Raw genomic sequence first — 27,552 nt, 5'->3', positions numbered from 1 at the left:
TTTTTTTTTTTTTTTTTGAGATGGGGTCTTGCTCTGACACCCAGTCTGGAGTGCAGTGGTGTGATATTGCCTTCCACTGTAATCTCTACCTCCCAGGCACAAGTGATCATCCCACAGCAGCCTTCCAAGTAGCTGAGACTGCAGGTGTGCACCACCACAATTGGCTAAGTTTAAAATTTTTTGTAGAGATGGGATCTCCATGCATTGCCTAGGCTGGTCTCAAACTCATGGGCCCAAGCAGTCCTCCCACCTCAGCATCCCAAAGGGCTGGAATTTCAAGTGTGAGCCACCACACCCAGCCTTATATTTTTATTAGGCAATATTTTTTCTTTTTTCTTTTTCTTTTTTTTTTGAGATGGAGTCTCGCTCTGTCATCTAGGCTGGAGTGCATTGGCGTGATCTTGGCTCTCTGCAACCTCTCGCTCCCGGGTTCAAGTGATTCTCCTGCCTCACCCTTCTGAGTAGCTGGGACTACAGGTGCATGCCACCACGCCTGGCTAATTTTTTGTACTTTTAGTAGAGATGGGGTTTCACCATGTTGGCCAGGCTGGTCTCGAACTCCTGACCTCACGTGATCCGCCCACTTTGGGCTCCCAAAGTGCTGGGATTACAGGTGTGGGCCACCATGCCCGGCCAGGCAATATTTCATATAGACAAAATTATTCATTCTTTTTTAAAAAAGGTTAAGTTATGCCGCAGTAATCAAATGCCAAAATTGAAAGTAATCTTATAACATGTTATCTGTTAGAATATGTTCATAGTTCTCTTTTATTCCTTTTTCTATTATTTTATAATTATCAAAGTTTTTTTTTTTTTTTTTTTTTAATGAGTTTGGCTTGACTTTAAGCTTTGGGAAGGATGATAGAGGCAATAAAATACCTTTTTCACGTGCTTCTCCTCAGCTCTTTAGAAGGAGAAGTACATTATTCTGCAGAAGAAGCTGTGAAGTTTATAGAAGATCGGATAACGGAAGAATCTAAAAGTTCTCGCCATCTCCGAGGACCACATCTAGCTAAATTGGAGCTGATTAGGCGTTTACGAAGTCAAGGTTGTAACGATGAGTACAAACTGGGTAAGAAACCATATGATATCTGGGAAGCCTGGAGAATGCCCTTAATACCCAAGTGCTATATACGTTATTTGAGATCTACACTGGATAGAGTCATGTTTGGGAAGCAGATGTCTTCATAGCCTGAAAATATTTGCTAATGAATGGATCACTTATAAAATTAGTCCTTTATCATATATTCATCTTGGCTTAACATTAACTTATCTCCCTGTTCCGTCAGAGTCTTTGTCAGGCATTCTGTTGCTGACCCAACAATAAAGTCAAAATCAACTGGTTGCGGTGGCTCACACCTGTAATCCCAGCACTTTGAGAGGCTGTTGTGGGTGGATTGCTTGAGCTCAGGAGTTGGAGATCAGCTGGGGCAACATAGTGAAACCCCGTCTACAAAAAATACAAAAAAATTAGTTGGGCATAGTGGTGCACATCTGTAGTTTTAGCTACTCAGGAGGCTGAGGCAGGAGAATCTCTTGAGCCCAGGAGGCAGAGGTTATAGTGATCCGAGATCGCGCCTTCACTCCAGCCTGGGTGACACAGCCAGAAATTGTCTCAAAAATTTAGTTATAAAAAATGAAAAAACCTGGCTGGGCGCAGTGGCTCACACCTGTAATCCTAGCACATTGGGAGGCCAAGGTGGGCGGAACACTTGAGCTCAGGAGTTCGAGACCAGCCTGGGCAACATGGCCGTAACCCTGTTTCTGCTAAAAATACAAAAAATTGGCTGGGCGCAGTGGCTCATGCCTGTAATCCCAGCACTTTGGGAGGCCGAGGTGAGTGGATCACCTGAGGTCAGGTGTTCAAGACCTGCCTGGCCAACTTGGTGAAACACTGTCTGTACTAAAAGTACAAAAAATTAGCCAGGCGCGGTGGCACACGCCTGTAGTTACAGCTACTTGGGAGGCTGAGGCAGGAGAATTGCTTGAACCTGGGAGGTGGAGGTTGTGAGCTGAGATCGTGTTGCTGCGCTTCAGCCTGGGTGACAGTGAGAGTCCGTCTCAAAAAACAAACAAAAAACCAAAAAGTTATCTGGGCGTGTTGGCGTGTGCCTGTGTCCCAGCTACTTGGGAGGTTGAGACACGAGAATCGCTTGAACCAAGAGATGGAGGTTGCAGTTAGCCAAGATCGTGCCACTGCACTGTGGCTTCAGCCTGGGTGACACAGTGAGACTCTGTCTTTTAAAAAAAAAAAAATTAAAAACCCTCAAAAATAATAAAGTCAAAATCAATTTCAAAGTAAAATTGCCAGTTTTGGAAAAGTTTCATGAAGTGGATGAAAGGTTTCTTGAAAATCTGCTCGAAGCACTCAAAAAACTATTGACAAAAGAATATTTGGTGGAATTAGCAATTTGTAACTGAAGAGAAAATTTACTTGGATAATGACAAGATAGCGGAAAAGAATGACGTGGATAGTACAGCATTGAGAGAATCCTTCAGGAAATTTGATGAAGCCTTTATATCTTTTTATAAAATGATTCTTTATGATCTTATTGCTCAATAAATAAAGGATGTCGTCATCGTACTAGTTCACAATTTTGCTGGAAAAATTACCACGTCCCTAAAGGAAAGCAGTAATTCTTTGCTCATACTATGAGTTTGCTTACGGGTTTTTATTTTATAATTATTTCTTTTGAGACAGTGTCTCCCTTTGTTGCCCAGGTCCCAGGTTGGAGTGTAGTGGTGCAGTCTCCACTCACTGCAACCTCTGCCTCCTGGGTTCAAGTGATTCTCCTGCCTCAGCCTCCCAAGTAGCTGGAACTACAGGCAAGCGCCATCACATCTGGCTAATTTTTGTATTTTCAGTAGAGATGGGGTTTTGCCATGTTGCCCAGGCTGGTCTCAAACTCCTGGCCTCAAGTGATCTCCCCACCTTGGCCTCCCAAAGTGCTGGGATTACAGGCGTGAGCAACTGCACCTGGCCTAGCTTACAGTTTTTTTTTTTTTTTTTTTTGAGATGGAGTCTGTCTCTGTTGCCCAGGCTGGGGTGCAGTGGTGCAGTCTCGGCTCACTGCAACTTCCGCCTCCCGGGTTCAAGCAATTCTCCTGCCTCAGCCTCCCAAGTAGCTGGGATTACAGGTGCGTACCACCACACCCAGCTAATTTTATATTTTTTAGTCGAGATGAGTTTCTCCATATTGGCCAGGCTGGTCTCGATGATCTGCCCTCAGGTGATCCTGACCTCAGGTGATTTGCCCGCCTTGGCCTCCCAAAGTGCTGGCATTACAGGCATGAGCCACTGCACCCAGCCTATTTTATAATCTTTATTTTAATTTAAATTTTGAATGGAGTCTTGCTCTGTTGCCCAGGCTGGAATACAGTGGCATGATCTTGGCTCACTGCAATCTCCACCTTCTGGGTTCAAGTGATCCTTTGCCTTATCCTCTCGAGCAGCTGGGATTACAAGCATGCATTATCACACCTGGCCAATTTTTGTACTTTTAGTAGAGATGGGGTTTCACTATGTTGTCAGGCTGGTCTTGAACTCCTGACTTCAAGGGATTGCCCGCCTTGGTCTTCCAAAGTGTGGGATTACAGGTGTGAGCCACTGCATCCAGCCCATTTTTTTATTGTTTAAAGACTAGTCAGGTGCAGTGGTGAAAAGGGGGAAAGAGTAGGACAGTGAGTTTAGTCTGTAACTGAACAAGCAGTTGAGATAACCCACTATCTTGGGACCAGCCTCAAGCAAAATTTTGTTTTAATTGAGTGTTTTCAAATTAGATTCTCACTTAAATAGAAAATGCTTCTGTTCATGAGTAATAAAGTGATTTTGTTTCCCGTCACCCAGGTGATCCAGAAGAATTAATGTTCCAATATTTTAAAAAGTTTGGCGATAAACCTTGTTGTTTTACAGACCTTAAGGTGTTTGTTGACCTCTTACCTGCTACACAGTGTACAAAAGTAAGTACTATACAGTTTAGAAGTTTGTTGGGTGCCTCTATTTGTTGAAACACAGAGTTTAAATGTTTGGGTTTCTTTTCTAAAATGTGTGGAGCTGATAATCATGAGATAAATGATAACTGCCCTGTCAGGCTAAGTACTCTATGTGTTACAACATTGAAGGCATAATTTCTGGTTAAGTCACAATGGGAGTAAAGCCCTAACAGATGGTGGATTCTCCTTTTTTTGACTGTTTTATTTTGAGATAATTAAGGATTTACATGTAGTTAGAAGAAATAACACATCTCATGTATCTTTTATCTGTTTTGTCCCAATGGCAACATCTTGCACAATTATAGTGTAATATAATTAGGAAATTGACATTCCTCTCTTCTGTTGAACTTATTCAGTTTTTGCCAGTTTTGCATGCACTGATTTTTATGTGTTTGGGTGTTATGTGTGGAATTAGTGCAGTATGTGGTACGTATGGGTGTGTGTCAAGATACAGAAGAGTCCTACCACCACCAGAATCCCACATGCTACCGTTTAATAACAATAGCCACCCCCCCATCTCTATCTCTGGGCAGCTACTATGTTTTCTGTCTTTATAATTTTGTCATTTTATGAATATGAAGTATAGCCAGGTGCGGTGGCACGTGCCTGTAGTCCCCGGCTATTTGGGAGACTGAGGCAGCAGGATTGCTTGAGCATAGGAGTTTGAGGCTGCAGTGAGCTGTAATCATGCCACTGCACTCCATCCTGAGCGACAGAGTGAGACTCTGTCTCTTTTTTTTTTTTTTTTTTTGAGACTGAGTCTGGCTCTGTCGCCCAGGCTGGAGTACAGTGGCCGGATCTCAGCTCACTGCAAGCTCCGCCTCCCGGGTTTACGCCATTCTCCTGCCTCAGCCTCCGGAGTAGCTGGGACCACAGGCGCCCGCCACCTCGCCCGGCTAGTTTTTTGTATTTTTTAGTAGAGACGGGGTTTCACCGTGTTAGCCAGGATGGTCTCGATCTCCTGACCTCGTGATCCGCCCGTCTCAGCCTCCCAAAGTGCTGGGATTACAGGCTTGAGCCACCGCGCCCGGCAGAGACTCTGTCTCTTAAAAAAAGAAAAAAAGAGGCTGGGTGCAGTGGCTTACGCCTGTAATCCCAGCACTTTGGGAGGCTGAGGTGTGTGGATCACCTGAGGTCAGGAGTTCGAGACCAGCCTGGCCAATAATGGTGAAACCTTCTCTCTACTAAAAATACAAAAAATTAGCCAGGTGTGGTGTTGAGCACCTGTAGACCCAGCTACTTGGGAGGCTTGAGGCAGGAGAATTGCTTGAACCCAGAAGGCGGAGGTTGCAGTGATCTGAGATCACAGCAACCACATGGTTGACTCTCCAGGAATTTATGCTGAGTGCAATAAGCCAATCTCAGAAGTTACTCATAGTATGATTCCGTTTATTTAATTTTTTTTTTTTTTTTTTGAGACAGGGTCTCACTCTGTGGCCCAGGCTCATTGCAACCTCCGCCTCCTGAGTTCCAGGGATTCTCATGCCTCAGCCTCCTGAGTAGCTGGGACTACAGGCACATGCCACCATGCCCGGCTAATTTTTGTATTTTTAGTTAGAGACAGGGTTTTGCATGTTTGCCAGGCTGGTCTCAAACTCCCGACCTCAAGTGGTCCACCCGCCTCAGCCTTTCAAATTGCTGATAGTACAGGTGTGAGCCAGTGTGCCTGGATTTTTTTTTTTTTTTTTAACTTTTGAGAATTGGGCAACACTTTATTCTATAAAATAGAACAAGTGTTCCCTACTGTTGAGTTTGCAGAGTTCTTCATATATCCTAGATACAAGTTCTTTGTCGGATATGTGGTTTCAAATGTATTCATTATCTTCATGAAATTCTGTGGTACAAAGTTTGCATTTTGAAGTCTAGTGGGCTCTCCTTTTAATGTCTTCTTTGTTTCTTTGTTTCTTTTTCTTTTTTTTTTTTTTTTTGAGACGGAGTCTCGCTCTGTCACCCAGGCTGGAGTGCAGTGGCCGGATCTCAGCTCACTGCAAGCTCCGCCTCCCGGGTTCACGCCATTCTCCTGCCTCAGCCTCCCGAGTAGCTGGGACTATAGGCGCCCGCCACCTCGCCCGGCTAGTTTTTTGTATTTTTTTAGTAGAGATGGGGTTTCACCGTGTTAGCCAGGATGGTCTCGATCTCCTGACCTCGTGATCCGCCCGTCTCGGCCTCCCAAAGTGCTGGGATTACAGGCGTGAGCCACCGCGCCCGGCCGTGTTTCTTTGTTTCTTTCTTTTTTTTTTTCTTGAGACGGATTCTTGCTCTCACTCTGTCGCCCAGGGTGGAATGTTGTGGCACGATCTCTGCTTACTGCAACCTCTGCCTCCTGGTTCAAGGGATTCTCCTGCCTCAGCCTTCCAAGTAGCTGGGATTACTGGTGTGCTACCATGCCTGGATGATTTTTGTATTTTTGGTAGAGATGGGGTTTCACCATGTTGGCCAGGCTGGGAAGATTGGAAGTCTTTCTGTGACAGGGCTGCCACCATCCATTCTCCCAGAAAACTTTCTGTTGTCCCCATGTGGAATGGATGAAGTGCACTGGAAGCACAGTAGATATAATTAGAGTATTTTTTTAGTGACCACATTTTTAGTCCATGAAGGTTCAATACTTTGGCAGACCTGGGGTTACACATTTGGGGCAGATAGAGCAGTGTATTCCCCAACTCATAAGTAACCAGTGGTCTCGGGTTCTGAAATGACTGCTGCCATTCACATTGGTTTAGTAAAGCTCTGTTTGAGTTGCTGTGGTTATAGGGCTCAGGCCAAGCCCGGAAGTTTCTGGATAAATTGTAACACATTCAGAAAGGAAAGTTATGGGTTATAGGAGGATTTAAAAGCATATAAGAGGGAAAAATGGTTGAGTGGAGGAGAGGTTTGGTCTGTCAAGGACAGAGTGATATTGCTGTTCACTTATTTGAAAAGCTGTATTTAGAAGAGGGAGGAGAACAAGGACCAGCAAGAAGTTCTACAGGGAGCTCAGAATTTGACTCACTGAGAAAAAGATCTTTCTTAGTAGTGAGAATTCTCTCGAATACTGTGTGGGAGCTTCATGTTACTGGAGGGATTGAAGTGGAATGTAGATAAACCATGTGGGAGGGATTCATTCAGTAAGTGTCGAGCATATTGTGTGCTAAGCCCTAAGATAAGGAATAACTGATCTTGTCTTACAGTGCTTATTGTTTTGCTAGTTGAAGCATCAAATGGTGGGGCTGCATTAGAGGAACACTTGCTGCTTTTAGCTGAGATTCATAAAGGTTTGCTACCATGAATCTAGTACCAGTAACCTTTTCTGTACAGCTCTACTTCATTGGTATGTTTGAGAATCTTAGGTCATCTCATGTGATCCCACATAGTAAGAATCATCTATTCAGATGACCCTTACTAGAATTCTAGCAGTGATAAGCTCTAGTCACTATTCTGTGAGAATAAGGATTTAAAGCTGTTACATTGAGTTTATAGTCCTAGTCTATGTAAATTTTACTTGAGAGAGGTAATTTTGCTGCCACTTTTTGACTGTAGAATGACTTCAGTAGGTAAATATCCTGTCACTCAGCAAGTATGTTTGTCAGAGGATTACGAACTGTCCAAGTCAAGCTGAGAATTGTTGTCCTAATGAATTATGAACCAAATCTTTTTAAAGTCTGACTAGCCCCTAAGAGTGAGCCAGTGAGTTCAGTTATCCTGAAGTGGCTTACCCTGGGTATGTTGTAATCTTTGTTTCCTTTGCCTTAGGGTTTTAGCTAAACAACAAAATGATTCTAGTTTTTTTTTTTTTTTTTTTTTTTTTTGAGACGGAGTCTCGCTCTGTTGCCCAGGATGGAGTACAGTGGCATGATCTTGGCTCACTGCAACCTCCACCTCCTGGGCTCAAGTGATTCTCCTGCCTCAGCCTCCCTAGTAGCTGAAATTATAGGTGTCCGTCACCATGCCTGGCTAATTTTTTTTTTTGAGACAGTTTAGCTCTTGTCGCCCAGGCTGGAGTACTATGGCGCAATCTTAACTCACTGTAACCTCTGCCTCCTGAGTTCCAGTGATTCTCCTGCCTCAGCCTCCCGAGTAACTGGGATTACAGGCGCCCGCCATCATGTCCAGCTAATTTTTTTTGTATTTTTAGTAGAGATGGAGTTTCATCATGTTGGCCAGGCTGGTCTTGAACTCCTGGCCTCAAGTGATTTGCCCACCTTGGCCTCCCAAAGTGCTGGGATTACAGACCTGAGCCACTGCACCCAGCCTAATTTTTGTGTTTTTAGTAGTGATGGGGTTTCACCATGTTGGCCAGACTGGTCTCGAACTCTTGACCTCAAGTGATCCACCCACCTCGGCCTCCCAAAGTGTTGGGATTACAGGCCCGAGCCACCGCGCCCGACTTCTTCTAGTTTTTATTTTTTATTTTATTTTATTTTTTGAGACGAGTTTCGCTCTTGTTGCCCAGGCTAGGGTGCAATGGTGCCATCTCGGCTCACTGCAAGCTCTGCCTCCCAGGTTCAAGCAGTTTTCCTGCCTAAGCTGCCCGAGTAGCTGGGATTACAGGCATGCACCACCATGCCTGGCTAATTTTGTATTTTTAGTAGAGACGGGGTTTCTCCATGTTGGTGAGGCTGGTCTCGAACGCCCGACCTCAAGTGATCCACCCGCCTCAGCCTCCCAATGCTGGGATTACAGGCGTGAGCCACTGTGCCTGGCCTCAGCGATTCTAGTTTTAAAGGAAATATTTTACACAGCAGTACAGACTAAAGAATGAGCAGATTGTTTTGTAACAAAACCTTGTCAGGAAGATTTTTCTTTAGCATCCACTAAAGAAGGCCGCAATAAACCTAACTAATACATAAAATGGCTTGCAAGGTTAGAAGAACTGGCAGTAGAAACTATACAAGCATTTAGTCAAAAACATGAAAATAATGGCTAGGCATGGTGGCTCATGTCTGCAATCCCAGCACTTTGGGAGGCTGAGACAGGCGACTTGAGTTCAGGAGTTTGAGACCAGCCTGGCCAACATGGCAAAGCCCCGTGGCTACTAAAAATACAAAAATTAGCCGGGTGTGGTGGTGCATGCCTGTAGTCCCAGCTACTCTGATGGCTGAAGCAAGAGAATCGCTTGAACCCGGGAGGTGGAGGTTGCAGTGAGCCGGGATTGCACCACTGTACTCCAGCCTGGGCAACAGAGTGAGACTCTGTCTCAAAAACAACAACAAAAACATGAAAATCAGTGCTGCAGTTTGTTAAAAGTATGGAATATATATATCTGATCATAATGATTAAAATTCATAGAATTATAGGTAAATTGAAGCAAATTCATTACAGATGTGAAACTGCAGGATGAGTGGGATTTTGTTTTAATTTTTTTTTTCATTTGTATCAAAAAATTACATGTATTGGAGCTAGGCGCAGTGGCACGCACCTATCATCACAGCTACTCAGGAGGCTGAAGCAGGAGGATTGCTTGAGCCCAGGAATTCGAGTCCAGCCTGGACAACATAGTGAGACCCCTTCCCAAAAAAGGAAAAAGAAATACATGTGCTGTGTACAATTGAAAAAGTCAGATAGTATCACAAGGCTTGTGTTGAGAGGCAGTAGTCACTCTTTTTTTCCAGCTCAACAGATGCAAATCACTTTCAACTAAATTCTTTTGTTATTTTCCTCCATATTTTGAGATTATTTTCATATTTCCTCCATATTTCTATATTATTTCAATTTATTTTTATAGTTATAGTCTTAAACTATTGGTGCCCTTCTGTGGAAGGTGATTAGTTGTTTATAACAAATCAATTGCCCCCTTATATACTTAGGATAAAACATAAGATTCTGTTGTCTCTACCCTTCTCTTCACCAATGTAAGAAATGCTTTCCATTCCAAAATGCCTGTTTGCTACTATCTGTTTAGGAACTTACATATTTGTTTGATAGCATTCTGGGATATGGTTGGGAGTACGGGGTGGGAGCCTGAAATTATCACTGAATAAGCAAATTTCACTTTATTCCCCTGTTTTCAGCTATGACTGCTGTCTCTGACTCTTTCTCTGGTTCAGCGCATTACGGCTATAAAACCCAGGCTATTCTACTCACACTTAGAAATTCCGTCTGTGGACTTTGGGCCTAACTTCTTAGAAATTTATATATTCTATTTTAGTCCCATCAGCACTTTAGCCTTTAGGGACACCTGGTGCCCTTAGTCTCTGAGTCTTCCAAGATTCTGTGACTAGAGTGCGCTTCCTGCTTATTGGGGTCTGCCTCATTGCGTACTGTTAGATTTCGGTGTTCTTGGCAACATAAGTTATTTCTTACCAACTGTTCTTGTATCTTTTGAATCTTGATGATTTTTATTTGCTGTCGTCTCTCATTTCTTCACATATTCTTTTTTTCTTCTCTTTTTTGAGACAGGGTCTCACTGTGTCACCCAGGCTGGAGTGTAATGGTGGGACGATGGCTCACTGCAGGTTCAAACTCCTGGGCTCAAGCCATCCTCCTGCCTCAGCCTCTTGAGTAGCTGGAACTACAGGCGTGCACCACTATGCCTGGCTGTGTGTTTTTTTATTTTATATTTTTAGTAGAGATGAGATCTCACTATGTGCCCAGGCTGATCTTGAACTCTTGAGCCCAAGTGATTCTCCCATCTCTGCCTTGCAAAGTGCTGGGCTTATAGGTGTGAGCCACAGCTCCCGGCCTCTTCACACATTCTTGATCTTTGTGGGTTTATTCTTTTTTTTTTTTTTAATATGGAGTTTCACTCTTGTTGCCCAGGCTGGAGTGCAGTGGCGCAATCTTGGCTCACTGCAACCACCGCCTCCTGGGTTCAAGCAATTCTCCTTCCTGCCTCAGCATCCTGAGTAGCGGGGATTACAGGTGTGCGCCACCATGCCTGGCTAATTGTTTTGTGTATTTTTAGTAGAGATGGGGTTTCACCATGTTGGCCCAGCTGGTCTTGAACTCCTGGCCTGAAGTGATCTGCCCGCCTTCTCCTTCTAAAGTGCTGTGATTACAGACCTGAGCCACTGCACCCGACCTCTTCTTTTTATTCCTTACTGGCATCTTAATAGGATTTTAGAATTGAGAGGAAATAAGCATGTGTTTAATAAATAAATGACTAGAACTGGTATGTGGGTTTTATTTTGTAATTTGAATCCAAATTTAAAGGATGAAAAACATCTTAAGGCAAGATGTAACCATTGGGAGAAAACTGGATGAATGGTATATGGGATCTCTGTTATTTCTCATAGCTGAGCATGAATCTATAATTATAATAAGTTCAATTAAGAAAAATGTAGGGTCACTGACATGAGTTAAACAGTGTCTTTCCATGTATAACCTTTCCTTTCAGAATTTATCAGCATAATTACAGATTAAAATTTTAAAAATTGTTTGGTAATCTGCTCTTTTCTATAGTCTTCCTAATGTTCTCATTGCTGTAATATATATTATGTTAATATGCTATAAGTTGTGGAACATTTTCAGAATTATACAAATCTTTCACTGCCTGTAGTACATGGTATTGACGAATACTTTTGGCCAGTAATGAATGAGTGTGCCAGTTTCATTGGAGCTTCACCAGTGTTGTGTGCTGTCACAAATTTTTTTCATTTTAGCTATTTTGGTAGATAGAAAATGGTGTATGAAAGGAATTTTAGTTTTTGGGTTTTTTTCTTGATGTCTTTTTCTAGACCATTTCAATTTCTGTTAATTATGGCCTACTGAAGACTAGATGTGTTTTGAGACCTTTGCTCCTTTTTTCCCCACTTTGCAGTTTATTAATCAGTTACTTGGAGTTGTTCCTTTGTCGACACCAACAGAGGATAAGCTGGCACTGCCTGCTGACATCAGAGCTCTGCAGCAACATTTGTGTGTGGTGCAGCTGACGAGGTTACTTGGCTTGTACCACACCATGGATAAAAATCAGAAATTGAGTGTGGTCAGAGAATTGATGTTAAGGTACCAGCATGGACTGGAATTTGGTGAGCAACCATTCAAAATGTGCAGTAGTTCCCTGATCTACGCTAAGACTTAGAAGTCAGTTTTTTAATCACCTGTAGCACCCTGTTTTAATGAGTTTTGTAAGGAGACTATTTTGTCTGGGAAGACCATCTAAGTAATATGATGTAAAGCCTTTCTTAAGCCTGGAGTTTTAAATAATTTGGATTGGCTTTCAGTTGTCTATGTTCTTGATCTGATGAGCTAACTTTTTATTAGATTGGGGCTCATATAGATTGCATAGTTTATAATTATCACATTTCTGCTTGTAGGCCTAAGTATTCTTAATATACAGACTGTAAGTGAACAAAAGGAATATTGTAAATTGTAAGATAAATATTTAGTTTAGAAATAGATGATCTTCAGATAGGTGTGGCTTTTGCTAGATATATGTGATAGACACATAATTGTCTGACTATAAGATGTCAGTATTTATCTGTAATCTAAAGAATTAGATGAAGTGAGGAGCATATTGTGAATTTAGTTATACATGGCACTTGGCTTATGTTCTTTTCTTCACTTCGACCTCCTTCAAATCTTCCTTTTCTCCCTTTGGGACCATCATAGATACCACCCCTGCTCTGGAACCCTACCTTCTGTTCCAGCTGAGTGTGGTTTCACCTTCTTTTGAACCCTTTGATTCATGGTTCATATTTTTCTCCTGATACTTATCTTGTTCTTAATTTTCTTTTACTTTTCCTCTATTCCCTCCTGTCACTTTCCTGCTTTTAAAAACTCCTATGGGGTCAGTAATAGTTGAACAAACATTAAAATAGATATGATTTTTTTCCCCCGTAGGGAAAACCTGTTTGAAAACAGAATTGCAATTTTCTGACTATTACTGTCTCCTTGCTGTCCATGTGCTTATTGATGTATGGAGGGAAACAGGTAAGTAGCAGTGATTTCAGTTCAACTTTACTTTTTGCTTTTATTGATTATAAGTCCTGCATTCTTTTGTTAGACTAATTATACAATCCATAAATTTTATTTATGCTTTTAGGTTCTACTTTTCTTGATATTTCTAGGGTGCTTCCAGAAAAACCTGTTTTGGCCAGGTGCAATGGCTCCTGCCTGTAATCCTAGCACTTTGGGAGGCTGAGGCGGGTGGATCACCTCAGATCAGGAGTTCAAGACTAGCCTGGCCAACATGACGAAACTTCGTCTCTACTAAAAATACAAAAATTAGCTGGGCATTTTGGCGCATGCCTGTAGTCCCTGCTACTTGGGAGGCTGAGGCAGGAGAATTGCTTGAGCTTGGGAGGCGGAGGTTGCAGTGAGCCGAGACCGTGCCACCGCACTCCAGCCTGGGCAACAGAGCAAGATACCGTCTCACAACAACAACAACAACAACAAAAACTGTCTCCAATTTATCCCCTTGTAACCAGGATAATGTTAAATGAATGGATATCTGTTCTGTTTTTAAGTGTTTGTGAATAATAAGTAGTGACTATAAAAAAAATACTATGACAAAGCTACAAAAATTAAAATACAATGAAACTGACTAAGAAATACATGCACAGGCCTATGGAACAGAATATCTTTTATTCACTTCAAAAAATTTTATATACAGAAAAATGCATTCTTTCTGGAATGTAGTCTGTCTCATTTAGGATAAAAATATAAGACGTGGTAAAGGAAGCATCGTGAGTGATTGGGGAAGAAAAGGATGATTCAGCAAATGGTATTGGGTTGCCTTTTCTTTAGGTCCCACACCCTGACATATTCTCTTATTAGCAGTTTTGGAGAAAAAATAACTTTAGGTGCTTATTGCATATTATTCATGAGAATTAAACTATAGAAGAAACAAAGGGCTGAAGAGACAATGGTAAGCAAGATAAACACAACCTCTGCCCTCATGGATCATTTCACAGAGCTCTCAGTTTTGCTTGTTGTTGAGATGGAGTTTTGCTCTTGTTGCCCAGGCTGGAGTTCAGTGGCGTGATCTCAGCTCACTGCAACCTCCGCCACCTGGGTTCAAGCGATTCTCGTGCCTTAGCCTCAGAGTAGCTGGGATTACAGGCATGTGCCACCACGCCTGGCTAGTTATTGTTTTGTTTGTTTGGTTTTTTTTTTTTTTGAGACGGAGTCTCGCTCTGTCACCCAGGCTGGAGTGCCGTGGTGCCATCTCAGCTCACTGCAAGCTCTGCCTCCTGGGGTCATGCCATTCTCTTGCCTCAGCCTCTCAAGTAGCTGGGACTACAGGTGCCCGCCACCACGCCCGGCTAATTTTTTTTTTTTTTTTTTTTTGAGACGGAGTCTCGCTCTGTCGCCCAGGCTGGAGTGCAGTGGCCAGATCTCAGCTCACTGCAAGCTCCGCCTCCCGGGTTCCCGCCATTCTCCTGCCTCAGCCTCCCGAGTAGCTGGGACCACAGGCGCCGCCACCTCGCCCTAATTTTTTGTATTTTTAGTAGAGAGGGGGTTTCACCGTGTTAGCCAGGATGGTCTTGATCTCCTGACCTCGTGATCCGCCCATGTCGGCCTCCCAAAGTGCTGGGATTACAGGCGCGAACCACCGCACCCGGCCAGGTTTTGTATTTTAAATAGAGACGAGGTTTTGCCATGTTGGCCAGGCTGGTCTCAAACTCCTGACCTCAGGTGATCCGCCCACCTCAGCCTCCCAGAGTGCTGGAATTCAGGTGTGAGCCACCGCACCCGGCCTTATCATGCCATTCTTAAAATCCTTCAGACCTCAGGAAGCTGAGGCTTGAGCCCAGTAGTTCAAGGCTGTAGTGAGCTATGATCACACCATTACACTCCAGCCTGGGTGACAGAGCAGGACCCTGTCTCTAAAAAATTTAAAAAGAAAAAAAATCCTTCAGAGGTACCCTGTTTTCCTGAAGATAAACGTCAAGTGTTTTAGGATATTTTATAATGCTATTTATAATCTGGCCTGTGTCCACATCTCCAGATTCTTAGGTATTTGTGGTCTTGAATCTGCTTTAAAATTTTTTTGCAACTATCACTTAACATCATGTTGCCTGTCTTTGAAATAACTTTCTTACCTCCCTCATCTAACTTTTACTCAAATGGTGCCTTTAACAAAGCCTGTCTTGATTTTAACTCCTTCACCACTGGGGATTTTATGCTCCTCTGAACTTCTGTAGAACATTGTATGTAACCATATGGTAGTGTGTTTTTTTTTTTCAGTTTGTTTTGAGATGGAGTCTCGCTCTGTTGCCCAGGCTGGAATGTAATGGCACGATGTTGGCTCACCGCAACATCGTCCTCCCGGGTTCAAGCGATTCTCCTGTCTCAGCCGCCCAAGTAGCTGTGATTATAGCACGTGCCACTATTCCTGGGTAATTTTTGTTTTTGTTTTTTGTTTTTGAGACAAAATCTCGCTCTGTTACCAGGCTGGAGTGCAGTGGCGCAATCTTGACTCACTGCAACCTCTCCCCTCCTGGGTTCAGGTGATTCTCCTGCCTCAGCCTCCCGAGTAGCTCGGACTACAGGCGCCCGCCACCACACCCGGCTAATTTTTTGTATTTTTAGCAGAGACGGAGTTTCACCATGTTGGCCAGGATGGCCTCCATCTCTTGACCTTGTGATCCACCCACCTTGGCCTCCCAAAGTGCTGGAATTACAGGCGTGAGCCACTGCGCCCAGCCTGATTTTTGTATTTTTAGTAGAGTTGGGGTTTCACCATGTTACTCAGACTGGTCTCAAACTCCTAACTCCGGTGATCTGTCCGCCTCGGCCTCCTAAAATGCTGGGATTACAGGCATGAGCCACCGAGCCCAGCCCATGTTACTTGTTACACTGTATTGTACCAAGGATGACAGTGAAATCCTTGTCATCAGGTAACTTGTTATTTGAGCCCCTAGATTCATGAGGCTGCATAGGGCAGCAAAAGTCATTTTTACATGAAAACATTAATGAACTGCTCACATAATTTGATCCCCACACAGATAGCCTTTCTTACTTATGCCTAGCATCTGTTCTCACCAATAGTGACTATGGCTTTGCTAGTCTCATATATTAATATTTTGAGCAAGATACGTGGCCATATGATAATAGTAACAACTGACAGTTGATTAGCAGGCATGTGAAAGTACTTTACACAAATTAAACAATTTTATTTTAGTTTATTTTTTTGAGATGGAGTCTCGCTCTGTCGCCTGGGCTGGAGTGCAATGGTGCAATCTTGGGTCACTGCAACCTCCGCCTCCCAGGTTCAAGCGATTCTCCTGCCTCAGCCTCCTGACTAGCTGGGATGACAGGCGCGCACCACCACACCTGGCTAATTATTGCATTTTTAGTAGAAACAGGGTTTCACCATGTTGGACAAGTTGGTCTTGGACTCCTGATGTCGTGATCCATCTGCCTCGGCCTCCCAAAGTGCTGGGATTACATGCATGAGCCACTGCGCCCGGCCAATTTAAACATTTTAACAATATAGTTACTATCACAGTTTTATAGATGAGAGAAGTGGAGGGCAGAGAGAAAAAAGGTAAAGTGTCCAAAATCCTGCAGTGCAGACAAATACATGGGAATCATTTGCAAAATGAAATTGTAGATCTTGTAAAGATGCAGGGCTTCTTAAAGTCAGTGAAAGGGATGATGATGAAGTATTCCAGTCACAGTCATAATCATTGTTCAAGGTGCACCTGGCAGAACTTAGAAATCAATAGAAAGTTGATGAGGGCATTTAAAGAGATTCATTTGAATTCAGAAGGATTGAGTGCTTCAGGAAGTTGATGTTCTCGAATATTTTTTTCTGAAAGGCTTTTTTTTTGAGACAGAGTTTCACACTGTAATCCAGGCTGGAGTGCAGTGGCACCGTAGTAGCGCTCTGTAGCCTCAACCTCCTGGGCTCAAGGGATCCTCCCACTTCAGCCTCCTGGGTAACTGGGAGTATAGGCACATGCCACCATGCCTGACTAGTTTTTGTATTTATTTATTTATTTAGTTAATTTTAAATGTTTTTAAAATTATTTTTTATTTATTATTAAATTTTATTTTTATTTTGAGATGGAATCTTACTCTGTCACCCAGGCTGGAGTGCTGTGGTGTGATCTCGGCTCACTGCAACCTGTGTCTCCTGGGTTCCATCAGTTCTCCTGCCTCAGCCTCCTGAGTAGTTGGAATTATCCACCACGCCTGGCTAATTTTTGTATTTTTAGTAGAGAAGAGGTTTTACCATGTTGGCCAGGCTGGTCTCGAATTCCTGACCTGAGGTGATCCGCTTCCCTGGCCTCCCAGAGTCCTGGGATTACAGGTGTGAGCCACTGCGCCCAGCCAGTTTTTGTATTTTTTGTAGAGATGGGGTTTTGCCATGTTTCCCAGGCTGGTTTGAAACTCCTGGGCTCAAGCCATCTCCCTGCCTTGTCCTCCCAAACTGCTGGGATTACAGGCATGAGCTACTGTGCCCGGCCTATCTTTCTTTTCTTTTGGAAAACAGCATATAGAATATTACCTTAAAATCTTACTGTATGGTGCTTTCATTTTTGCTGTTGTTACTGACTGTAAAAGTAGCTTGTTCAAATTTTGGAAAGCAGTTTACTTAAAATCTCACCTTTTTGGACCTCAAAAGCACTCTATCACTTTTGCATTTTTTTCTTTTTTTTCTTTTCTATTCTTGAGACAAAGTTGCACTCTGCTGCCAAGGTTGGAGTGCAGCGGCATGATCACAGCTCATTGCAGCCTCAACCTCCTAGGGTGAAGCAGTCCTCCCAACCTCAGCCTCCTGAGTAGCTGGAACCATAGGCAGTGTGCACCACCACATCTGGCTAATTTTTTTAAAAATGTTTTTAGTAGAGACGAGGTCTAGCTATGTTGTTCAGGCTGGTCTCAAACTTGTGGGCTCAAGTGATCCTCCCACCTCAGCTTCCCAAAGTGCTGGGAATATAGGCATGAGCCACCATGTCCAGCTAACATTTTTTTTGTGTTTTTCTTCTCTCTCTCTTTGTGCATATTTTAAGAGTTGAGATCAACTCTTTGTACTAACTTGAATTTTCTCTCTCTCTGTGTGTTTTACTGAACATTATTGCACAAACATTTTCCTTTGTAATTAAAAAGTCTTCATTACTGTCAAGTAGTTATATGATGTTTCCATGTGTGGAAGTTACCATAATTTACCTAATCAGTCTCCCATCATTATATCACTAGATAGTACGATAACTATTTTTATATATAAAGCTTTATCTGTATTTCATAGTATTTTCTTTAGATGGATCCTAAAGAATAAGTTACTTAATCTTGAAGCCTACAGATACATGTACCTTTTGAAATTTCATAGACCAAAAAAAAAAAAATTTTAGTTTGATTATTTTTTTTATTTTTATTTTTATTTTTTGAGACGGAGTCTCGCTCTGTTGCCCAGGCTGGAGTGCAGTGGCCAGATCTCAGCTCACTGCAAGCTCCGCCTCCCGGGTTCCCGCCATTCTCCTGCCTCAGCCTCCCGAGTAGCTGGGACCACAGGCGCCGCCACCTCGCCCGGCTAATTTTTTGTGTTTTTAGTAGAGACGGGGTTTCGCCGTGTTAGCCAGGATGGTCTCGATCTCCTGACCTTGTGATCCGCCCGTCTCGGCCTCCCAAAGTGCTGGGATTACAGGCTCAAGCCATCTCCCTGCCTTGTCCTCCCAAACTGCTGGGATTACAGGCATGAGCTACTGTGCCCGGCCTATCTTTCTTTTCTTTTGGAAAACAGCATATAGAATATTACCTTAAAATCTTACTGTATGGTGCTTGAGCCACCGCGCCCGGCCTAGTTTGATTATTAATGAGTAAATATTTTCAAACATCCTATTTGCCATTCTGTTAGTAGAGTTACATATGGAAGAAAAATGATGTCTATAGAGAACATCTGTCTGGGGTTTCATAAAGGAAATCTTGCAGGGGCAAGATGCTGAGCTCCAGTTTTCATTCAAAGTCCATGTCTTCCCAGAATCTGAGATTCTGTAACTTCCCCCCATAAGACCTGGCCACTTAAAATCTGCATCATTTTTGCCGTGGGCATGTTTAAGAATAGACTTAACTATTAAGGGACTCTCTATTTAGGCGAAATTCTCTATTTTGGTTATAGATGTATATCTAAAATTTGTTCTCTGTCATTTAACTTCATTTATAGAGTGGGGGTGATGATGTCAATAAGGTTTTGTTTTTTGTTTTTGGGAAGCTTTCATTTGCTGTCAAGATCAGTGGATAATATTGTATTTTGGTTCTAGGTGATGAGACTGCTGTGTGGCAGGCCCTGACTTTGCTGGAAGAGGGATTAACCCATAGCCCTTCCAATGCTCAGTTCAAATTGCTGCTTGTTCGAATCTACTGTATGCTGGGTGCATTTGAACCAGTGGTGGATCTTTACTCCAGCCTTGATGCTAAGCATATCCAGCATGATACCATTGGGTTGGTAGTATATACTCTGAATAATGAGCAGCCAGCTACACCAGTGTGGGGGTATACAGGACTCTAAGTTAGATTTTAAAGTTGATCCTGACATTAAGCCTTTTTGATTAAATAATAATCTGTTATGATTCATTGCAAAGCAGAAAGATTTTTATATCTCCCAGCATTTTGTAGTAATTTGAAAATTTGCACAATTTAGAAATGTAAGAGAGTTTTCCTCAGAGATAGCAAACATATATATATATACACACACACATACACTTTGAACCCTTATTCTTAGCACACATTATTTTGAAGTGTTCATTTCCGCTTTGCAGTTGAAGTTGACACTTGTACTTTATTGACCTCAACAAAGTTTGAATTTGTATTTTGGATTTGTATTTAGACTACTCTTTATTATTATGCTATTATCACTTAATGGCATTTTCTCTGTTGTCTGTGGTGCTGTTTTAGGAAGACAGCATTATGTTCTCTTAGACCTTTTATGTGCCATTAATCATCAGAGTGTAAGAAAGCCTAGTATAGAACTTTACGTCTCCCACAAAACTGAGTTAACTTTTTGCTTTTTTAAAAATTTTAACTTGTGAATTAGATCATTTCTGTGGGTGTATGTTTTAGTGTTTTCTTATGCCTAACTATTTTTTTGCCAAGTAATTTGAAGCGTAATATTTGTTACTTGAGGTAGGTAAGTAAGTATAACATGTCTTTTTTTTTTCCTTCTTTCCTTCTGATCTAGTTATCTTTTGACCCGATATGCTGAATCTCTAGGTCAGTATGCTGCTGCGTCCCAATCCTGTAACTTCGCACTCAGGTTTTTTCACTCCAACCAGAAAGATGTAAGTGAAAAACTATTTTTTAACGTGATCTTGCCTGCTGACTGCACACTGTTGAGGAGTGCGTCACCTCATGTCACAAGTACACGTGTTAAGGTGCACTATGCTGAACTAGCAAGTGCCCTTAGACCACAGCTTACTGTCCAAGGCTGGTAGGGAGAGGTAGAGAGTTATTTGTGTTTGTTAGAATGGGTGTGTTTGATAGATTCTTTGGAAAGTTGCATTTAAAACTGGTATTTAGTGAATGGGAAGTGTTATTCATCTTAGACCTGTCTTTTGATCTCTAAGAGACTTTTCCAAGGGTAAAAGAAACAGCCCATAAGCATTCATAGCCTGGGATGCCATTTAACATTCTGCAGTAGCAGCTGCTCTCCGTTACTTTTATTTAACTCTGAAATGTATGTCCATTGTGCTGTTTGCCAACAGTGAATGTACTTGTATTTTCTTAGAAAATTAAAAGGCATTCTAAGAAACTTAGGTGAATAATATGTTTTTTAAAGTAGAAATAAATAAAATAGAGCTTCTCTGTGCCATAATGAAAGGATGGGATTTGCACCATATTTTTCACTGCAAGCAGACTTGGGCTCTACTTGTTGGTTAAGCAGAAGTTTTTGTAGGAAAACCATATGGTCTGTACTCAGTCGACCAATTGTGAAAAACTGCCCAACAATGAATGTGGAGAAAAGGAATGTCTCCAGGGTGGTCACTGCCTACTTGGTTTTCACAGACTTCTAGGCCTCATCGCTTGAAGTTGGCTGTGCCAGCTATCTGCCCATAGCCTTCCATTCTCATGGTCTACCAGCAATTAAGGAACTAGCAAGGAAGCTAGTTTCTGGGGTTCTTCTTGGCAAACACTCATGAGGATTTTTTTTAAACCCTTTCGTTTTAGTATAACAGGTTAACTAATCTATCTTCCATCTAATTCTTTAAGGGTATGTTGTATTAAATAGAAGCATTTCTGAACATGGGATATAGGTTTGTTCTCAGTTTATGATAATTACTTTCTGACAAGTTTCAGGGAATGGCCTAGAGGGCTGGAGTAGCAAAAGGACAGCTCGGAGCAGATGGAAAGCAGCCTCTTGTGCTTAGATAATGAGCTGTGTACCATCAGTTGGTTCTTAGTCCTGTATCCCCTCCCCAAAGTGGTCCCCCTACCCCCTCCCAGTGATTGGTATCTCCGTTCAGACCTCATTTTGTGGCACGCCTCTGATCAGGGAGAGAAGAAAATGAGTATTAGTATCTGAGCATGTTGCTCAGAAGGTGTGCTGGCCTGGCTTAGTGGTCAGAAGGTCATCTCTAGGATGTTGGGTTTCTAAAATCTAGCATGGATGAACTATAAACCTATGAATTTTCATTGTGTATTCAAGTATCTGTACTTGACCTCCTGTTTTCAAGAAGTTTCATTAAAAAAAAAATAGGATTGGTTTCCTCATCTCATTTATCCCCTCATTTCTGTATTTATAAGAGAGATTAAAGAAACATTTGATTTACTGAAGATTCCTTTTCAAAGGTTTGTTTCTCAAATAGCTTTGAGGTAGTGGGAGCAAATAAGGGATTCATTCCAGCCCGGTGGCTTTTCCTCTAGCTTTCAATCATCCAGCATTCTAGAAGAACTGTATTACTCATGAAGATGTGGTCAATAAAGACACATTACTTTATATACATCAGACTTAGGCTTTAATTTTTTTTCCCACAAATACTGTGTCTGAAGAGTTTTTTTGAAAGAAAACTCTAAAAATAAAATTACAGAAGTATTATAATATAGGCAAAGGAGACCCCTGGGAGCAATTTGAGGGGATGTGTCATCCTCAGTGTTTTTTTTTTGTATCTTTGTTTGATGTTTTGCTGATGGTTGTGTGTGGCAAAAGTGACTAATTCATCTGAATGTATGTGATGTTGAACCTGATAAAATCATAGCATTTTATTGATCAGAGACTAAGACACTTCAAATATATTTTGATTACTGCTAAGAAGATGGAGCTTATTTAATCTGCTGAAAGGAGAAAATCTTGAGGAGTCCTAGAGGCAAAAGAAAAATATGGTACAGGCTGGGCACAGTGGCTCACACCTGTAATCCAAGCACTGGGAGGCTGAGCAGGTGGATCACCTGAGGTCAGGAGTTCAAGACCAGCCTGGCCAACGTGGTGAAACCCCGTCTCTACTAAAAATACAAAAATTAGCCGGGCATAGTGGCAGGTGCCTGTAATCCCAGCTACTCGGCAGGCTGAGGCAGGAGAATTGCTTGATCTGGGAGGTGGAGGTTGCAGTGAGCTGATATTGTACCATTATACTCCAGCCTGGGTGACCAGAGAGAGACTCTGCCCCCCGACCAAAAAAGAAAAACACAGTACAGTTAGGAACATGTAGCTTGACCTTAATGTTGAGTGCCAGATAGAGACTGTGATGTGAGCTGTTTCCTAAAGAAATCTAAGGCTAAGAAAGATTATGATTGTAGTGTCTTACTGTGTGTGTTCAACCTTGTGCTTAGAGTATTAGAAATATCTCTCTTCAAATCCAGAGTTCTGTACTCTGCGTCTTCTATTCTTGGTAGTTTTTGGGATCCCCGGATGCTTTTTCCTTGGGTGACTGATGCATTTCAATTCCCACCTAGCTCTTTGACAGAACACTTTTACTTAAATGGAAAATCTGGTGTTCTGCTTAGTAACATTTTGTGCTATGGGATTGAAAGTTGTATTTGGAAGGTCTGCACAGGGATTTTCTTTCTAGAAAGGTTATTTTCTGTTGTCATCTTACTTTGGAATAGATTTTTAAAAAAATATGAGAATGAGCACTAGATTTTCATATCTTCAAAAGTCACTTATGTGTTTTTACTTCTTTAAAATTTCACTTTAAAATCTCTATTTTACACAAAAATTAGCTGGGTGTGTTGGCAAATGCCTGTAATTCCAGCTACTTGGGAGGCTGAGTCAGGAGACTTGCTTGAATCTGGGAGGTGGAGGTCACAGTGAGCTGAGATCATGCCACTGCACTCCAGCTGTCACTCTTGGGTGACAGAGTGAGACTCTGTCTCAAAAAAAAAAGTAAAGAAAATCAAATCTCTATTTTAAGTATTCACAAAGATCATTATTCAGGGGTTTTATGTCCATATATTTCACTAATTTTTACAGTGACCAGGGTTCATTTCAGGAATCCATTCGGGATCTAAATAGCCTCATTGGTGCGTAAATTAGTAGAAATAGGTACGGACAACATACTTTGATATTCAAAAGTCTTTAAAGTGCCTGTGGCTTTCAGTTTTGCCTGCAGTTCCAGTGCGGGGTTGTTTCTTCACATAGTACTACTTCCATAGCCTTGGTCCTACTGGTTGCATCCCAGGCCCTTGTCTAGCTCTGCAGTGGTACTTTACTGCAGTGTTACAGAAGGACTATCTAAAAAAGATAAGCCAGAGAACTGTGACTACCTTCTTAGTTTGTTAAAGACTATACTCTCTTCGTTACCCCTTATTTTTCTCTTTGAAAAGCCATTGCTTTTTTTTTTTTTTTTTTAATAAAGTGGTGTTCCACGGACCACTTAGAAATTAAAACTGCCTCTACACTTGGTAAGGCTAGGTTGCCTCCTTAAATCATAACTTACTTTGGAACTGTAATTATAACTTTGATTGGAATTACTAAAGTCATATTTTCTTTTTGATTAATTGCTGAATCATGTGTTCCTAACCAGCTGTTTTTTTTTCCCCGCCCCAGCTGTAATTTCCTATTACAAGAGCTGATAGTAAACCTTGCTGTGTTTTCTAAGCCAAGGGGCCGTAGGATAGGCACATGTGTTTAGAGTATCCTGGCCTCCTCTTGATAGGGTGTATCACTGTCCTTTAATCAAGCTAGAAGGTATACTCGAACTTTTTCAGGTAGTCCTTCTTGAAACCTGCAGGATCACAAGTAATCTTTTTAATTTTCTTGTGTCCGTCCGTCTTTAATTTCTCCAGATACTGCAGGCAAACAGCTCGCCGAGGTGTCCCATGGGGGTTTAAAAGCCGCATCGAATGCAGTTGAATTAGCGCCCGTGGCGCAATCCCGCGGCCTGAAATGAACCCTGCAAGGCTGTATATCAGAGGGTATGTTGTTGACTATTGGCCTATTTTCCTACTGGGCAAATTATTCAGACGTAATGGAGATGGGGGCAGAGCTGATTAACTGAGGCTGTGTAAAAAGATTGTTTTTTCTAGAAAGGATCTTTTTTTGGGGCAGACATCAGCTTTGAGCATAATAGTTTCCTTGGTCTAAAGGGGTAATCTCCTATCTTCTGATCCTGATGGCATAGACCCACACCCATGAAATGTTCTTCCCTGAGATTTTCTTCTATTGTGCCAGAATTTCTGCTTAGAATTCTTTATCTTGCCTCTGTTCTGTAATGTTTAATCTCTGTATATGTATTAATCTACAATTAAAGCACATATGGTGAATGTTCCCTTCACATACTTGTTTAAGGAAATTTCCAGCAGAGGTCTTATGTAATGTAGATGGACAAGAAACTTGGTTCTTGAAGTCTTTGTCCTCAGAATACATTATGACATGAATTTTTATAGGTCTTTTGTTTGGTGTCTTCTATCCTGACGTAATGCTTATATGCCCTGTGTTTCTAATACAGTATTCAGAAATAAGCAAAACCAAGGAGTAACCTGTCTTTTTCTGAAGGAGAGTGGTTTTTATTTGGGCTGGGGGGGCAGGTGGTTCTATTATTCTGGTGCTTTTGGAACCTTTGTATGAAACACAGTTTATCTTAGATGCAGAAAAACATGGGGTAACATCCCTTCCAGAATGGCACTAACCAAATTTTTGACTGATGCGGCAAAACAAAACCTCAGTTCCTATTGAATTGAAAGACATGATTGCCAAGAGAAGGCTTATGTGATGATGGCAGAAGCTGGTTATTACAATTAGTAATATTAGTAAAGGAGACATTTGTCTAAAGTATAAGAAGGAAGAAAAACAACATTTTAAAAAGCTAATACTCTACTTGGTGACCAAGACCTTTAAAGATTAGATTTAAAACTTAATTTTAGTTTGAGTGTTTTGTTTTGACTGGCAAGGTTTGCTTACATTGCCTGACTTGTGAACTATTTATACCAAGGTGATATCTTTCCTTCTCAGACCTCAGAATATATTATTCAAGCTTACAAATATGGTGCATTTGAGAAGATCCCAGAGTTTATCGCTTTTAGGAACAGGCTGAATAATTCTCTTCATTTTGCACAAGTCCGTACTGAACGGATGCTGTTAGACCTTCTACTTGAAGCAAATATGTAAGTATTGCATGAGAGCTCTAAAGGAGCTAAGGGATTAGATCAGTTAAGAGCCGTTAATGGGCTCATGGGTGTTATTAGCAGGCTTAAGGTAAAATATGGGGAAAAAAAGGGAGACAGACAGTGGGGAAACAGAACTTGGTACATGTCATGGGAAATGATAGAATACTGCCAGCAACATCTTGGGACCATTACAGAAGCCATTTAGGTCATGGTCATCAACACCTGGTCCCTATTGTGCTTACAAAGGTTCCTCCTTCCCTACAAATCAAGAGATTTCAGGAATTAATGCTGATCCCCTTTGTTTTGTGTGGGCTTCCAGAAGCCTTTTTCTTGCCATGTAGCAAGCCAGTTTGATCTGTGCTTGGTTCTATTTCACCCTATATGAGCCCTTCCTTCCTCTTTCCCTTCCTGTCTAGTAAAACAGGAAGTCCTGATTAATAATATTTTCTGGCTATTTTACTATTAATACATGAATTTTTTTTTTTTTTTAATCACAGATCAACCAGTTTAGCAGAAAGTATAAAGTCAATGAACCTTAGGCCAGAAGAAGATGACATTCCATGGGAAGATTTACGAGACAACAGAGACTTAAATGTTTTTTTCAGCTGGGATCCAAAAGACAGGTAACTGGAATTTAACCCCAAGCAATTTTTAAAGTTTTTTTTTTTTTTTTTTTTTTTTTTTTTTTAAAAGAGACAAGGCCTTTAAAGAGACCAAAATCATAGCTCACTGCAGCTTTGAACTCCTGGGTGAAGCAATTTATTTTTAAAGAATTAAGATGGGCCAGGCGTGGTAGCTCAGGCCGTTAATCACAGCACTTTGGGAGGCTGAGGCGGGTGGATCACTTGAGGTCTGGAGTTCAAGACCAGCCTGGCCAACGTGGTGAAACCCTGTCTCTACTAAAAATACAAAAATTAGTTGGACATGGTGGCATGTGCCTGTAATCCCAGCTATTCAGGAGGCTGAGGCAGGAGAATTGCTTGAACCCAGGGAGCGGAGGTTGCAGTGAGCCAAGGTCGCACCATTGCACTCCAGCCTGGGCAACAAGAGCAAAACTCCATCTCAAAAAAAAAAAAAAAAGAATTAGGATGAATCTAAAGTTAAAAAAAACAAACTGCACTTTACACAAATATAAAATAATGTGTTTGTTGTAGTGATAGAAAATATAGGTAAGCCAAATGAAGAAAGTGTAGCTCACCCCTATGCTGGGATTGCCGGTTAATCTAAAAGTTAGATCAGCTTTACAGCATATATGAGAATTCCAGACGGATTAAAGACTATATGCTAAATTTTAGATTCCTTAGAAATTGTAGAAGAAAATATAGAAAATATTTTTAAATAGGCGAGGAAAGCCTTTCTTAGCATTATACCAAATCTGGAAACATAAAGAATTTAACTTCTGTAAATAGAAATAATAAATTTGTTAAGTTCTAAAGGTTTGTAGTAAATTTCTTCATATAAATATCCTTCATATGTAGAGAGAACTCTTAATAGTCAATAAGAAAACAAGAAATTGGGCAAAGGGCTTAACAAGAAGTTCAAAGAAACACATCTTACAGCAATAAAGATTTTGTTTCTAGCAAAAAAAGATGAATACTTGTGGTCAGCAAGACTGTGTGGAAAATACTTATTATGCATTTACACAGGGATAAATTTTATACAGTCTTCCTATAGGGGATTGTAGTGATCTCTACCAAGATTTAAAACGCCACACACCATTTAATTTGGCAGATCTGCTTGTAGGAAAATAGAACCTAAGGAAATAAATGCAGAAACATGCTAAGATGTGTATATGAGGTAGTTCTGAACATTCTGTGATTTGTGGGTTGCCAAGGCCACATTCAGTGATTTAGAATTTTTGAGTCCCAGAAGGACTCACAGGGCTGAGCATATAGTTGCACTCAACGGCTAAGGCTTATTATAATGAAAGGACACATGACAGAATCTGGAAGGGAAAAAGGAACAGGCAGAGTCTGGAGAATTCAGACTTCCAGTGTTTTCTCCCTCCTCTGAGGGGAAACACTGAGTATGCTCCTTTCTCTAGCAGGGAAAAATGCAGCAACACAGGTGGAATGTTCCTGCCTAGGGAAACCCAGTAGAGACTTGGTGCTTAAGGTTTCATTGTTATGTAGGTACACTCTGTCTATCCTGAGTGGA

General features: G+C 41.6%; 1 protein-coding gene across 2 annotated transcripts in view; it reads left to right on the top strand.

Moving 5' to 3' along the window:
- The window catches only part of NAA25 (N-alpha-acetyltransferase 25, NatB auxiliary subunit), an 87,731-nt gene that overhangs the window by 38,816 nt on the left and 21,363 nt on the right, over nt 1-27,552 (top strand). For both annotated transcript variants that reach the window (XM_050749671.1, XM_050749672.1), the window contains 8 exons: nt 903-1,072; nt 3,848-3,960; nt 11,729-11,936; nt 12,751-12,840; nt 19,119-19,299; nt 20,036-20,135; nt 25,241-25,392; nt 25,893-26,018. In XM_050749671.1, the coding sequence (XP_050605628.1) occupies nt 903-1,072; nt 3,848-3,960; nt 11,729-11,936; nt 12,751-12,840; nt 19,119-19,299; nt 20,036-20,135; nt 25,241-25,392; nt 25,893-26,018 (1,140 nt within the window). The remainder of the gene's footprint in view (nt 1-902; nt 1,073-3,847; nt 3,961-11,728; nt 11,937-12,750; nt 12,841-19,118; nt 19,300-20,035; nt 20,136-25,240; nt 25,393-25,892; nt 26,019-27,552) is intronic.

This window comes from Macaca thibetana, chromosome 11 (assembly GCF_024542745.1).
Source record: "Macaca thibetana thibetana isolate TM-01 chromosome 11, ASM2454274v1, whole genome shotgun sequence".
Taxonomy (NCBI): domain Eukaryota; kingdom Metazoa; phylum Chordata; class Mammalia; order Primates; family Cercopithecidae; genus Macaca; species Macaca thibetana.
This window is presented reverse-complemented; position numbering and strand designations above follow the sequence as displayed.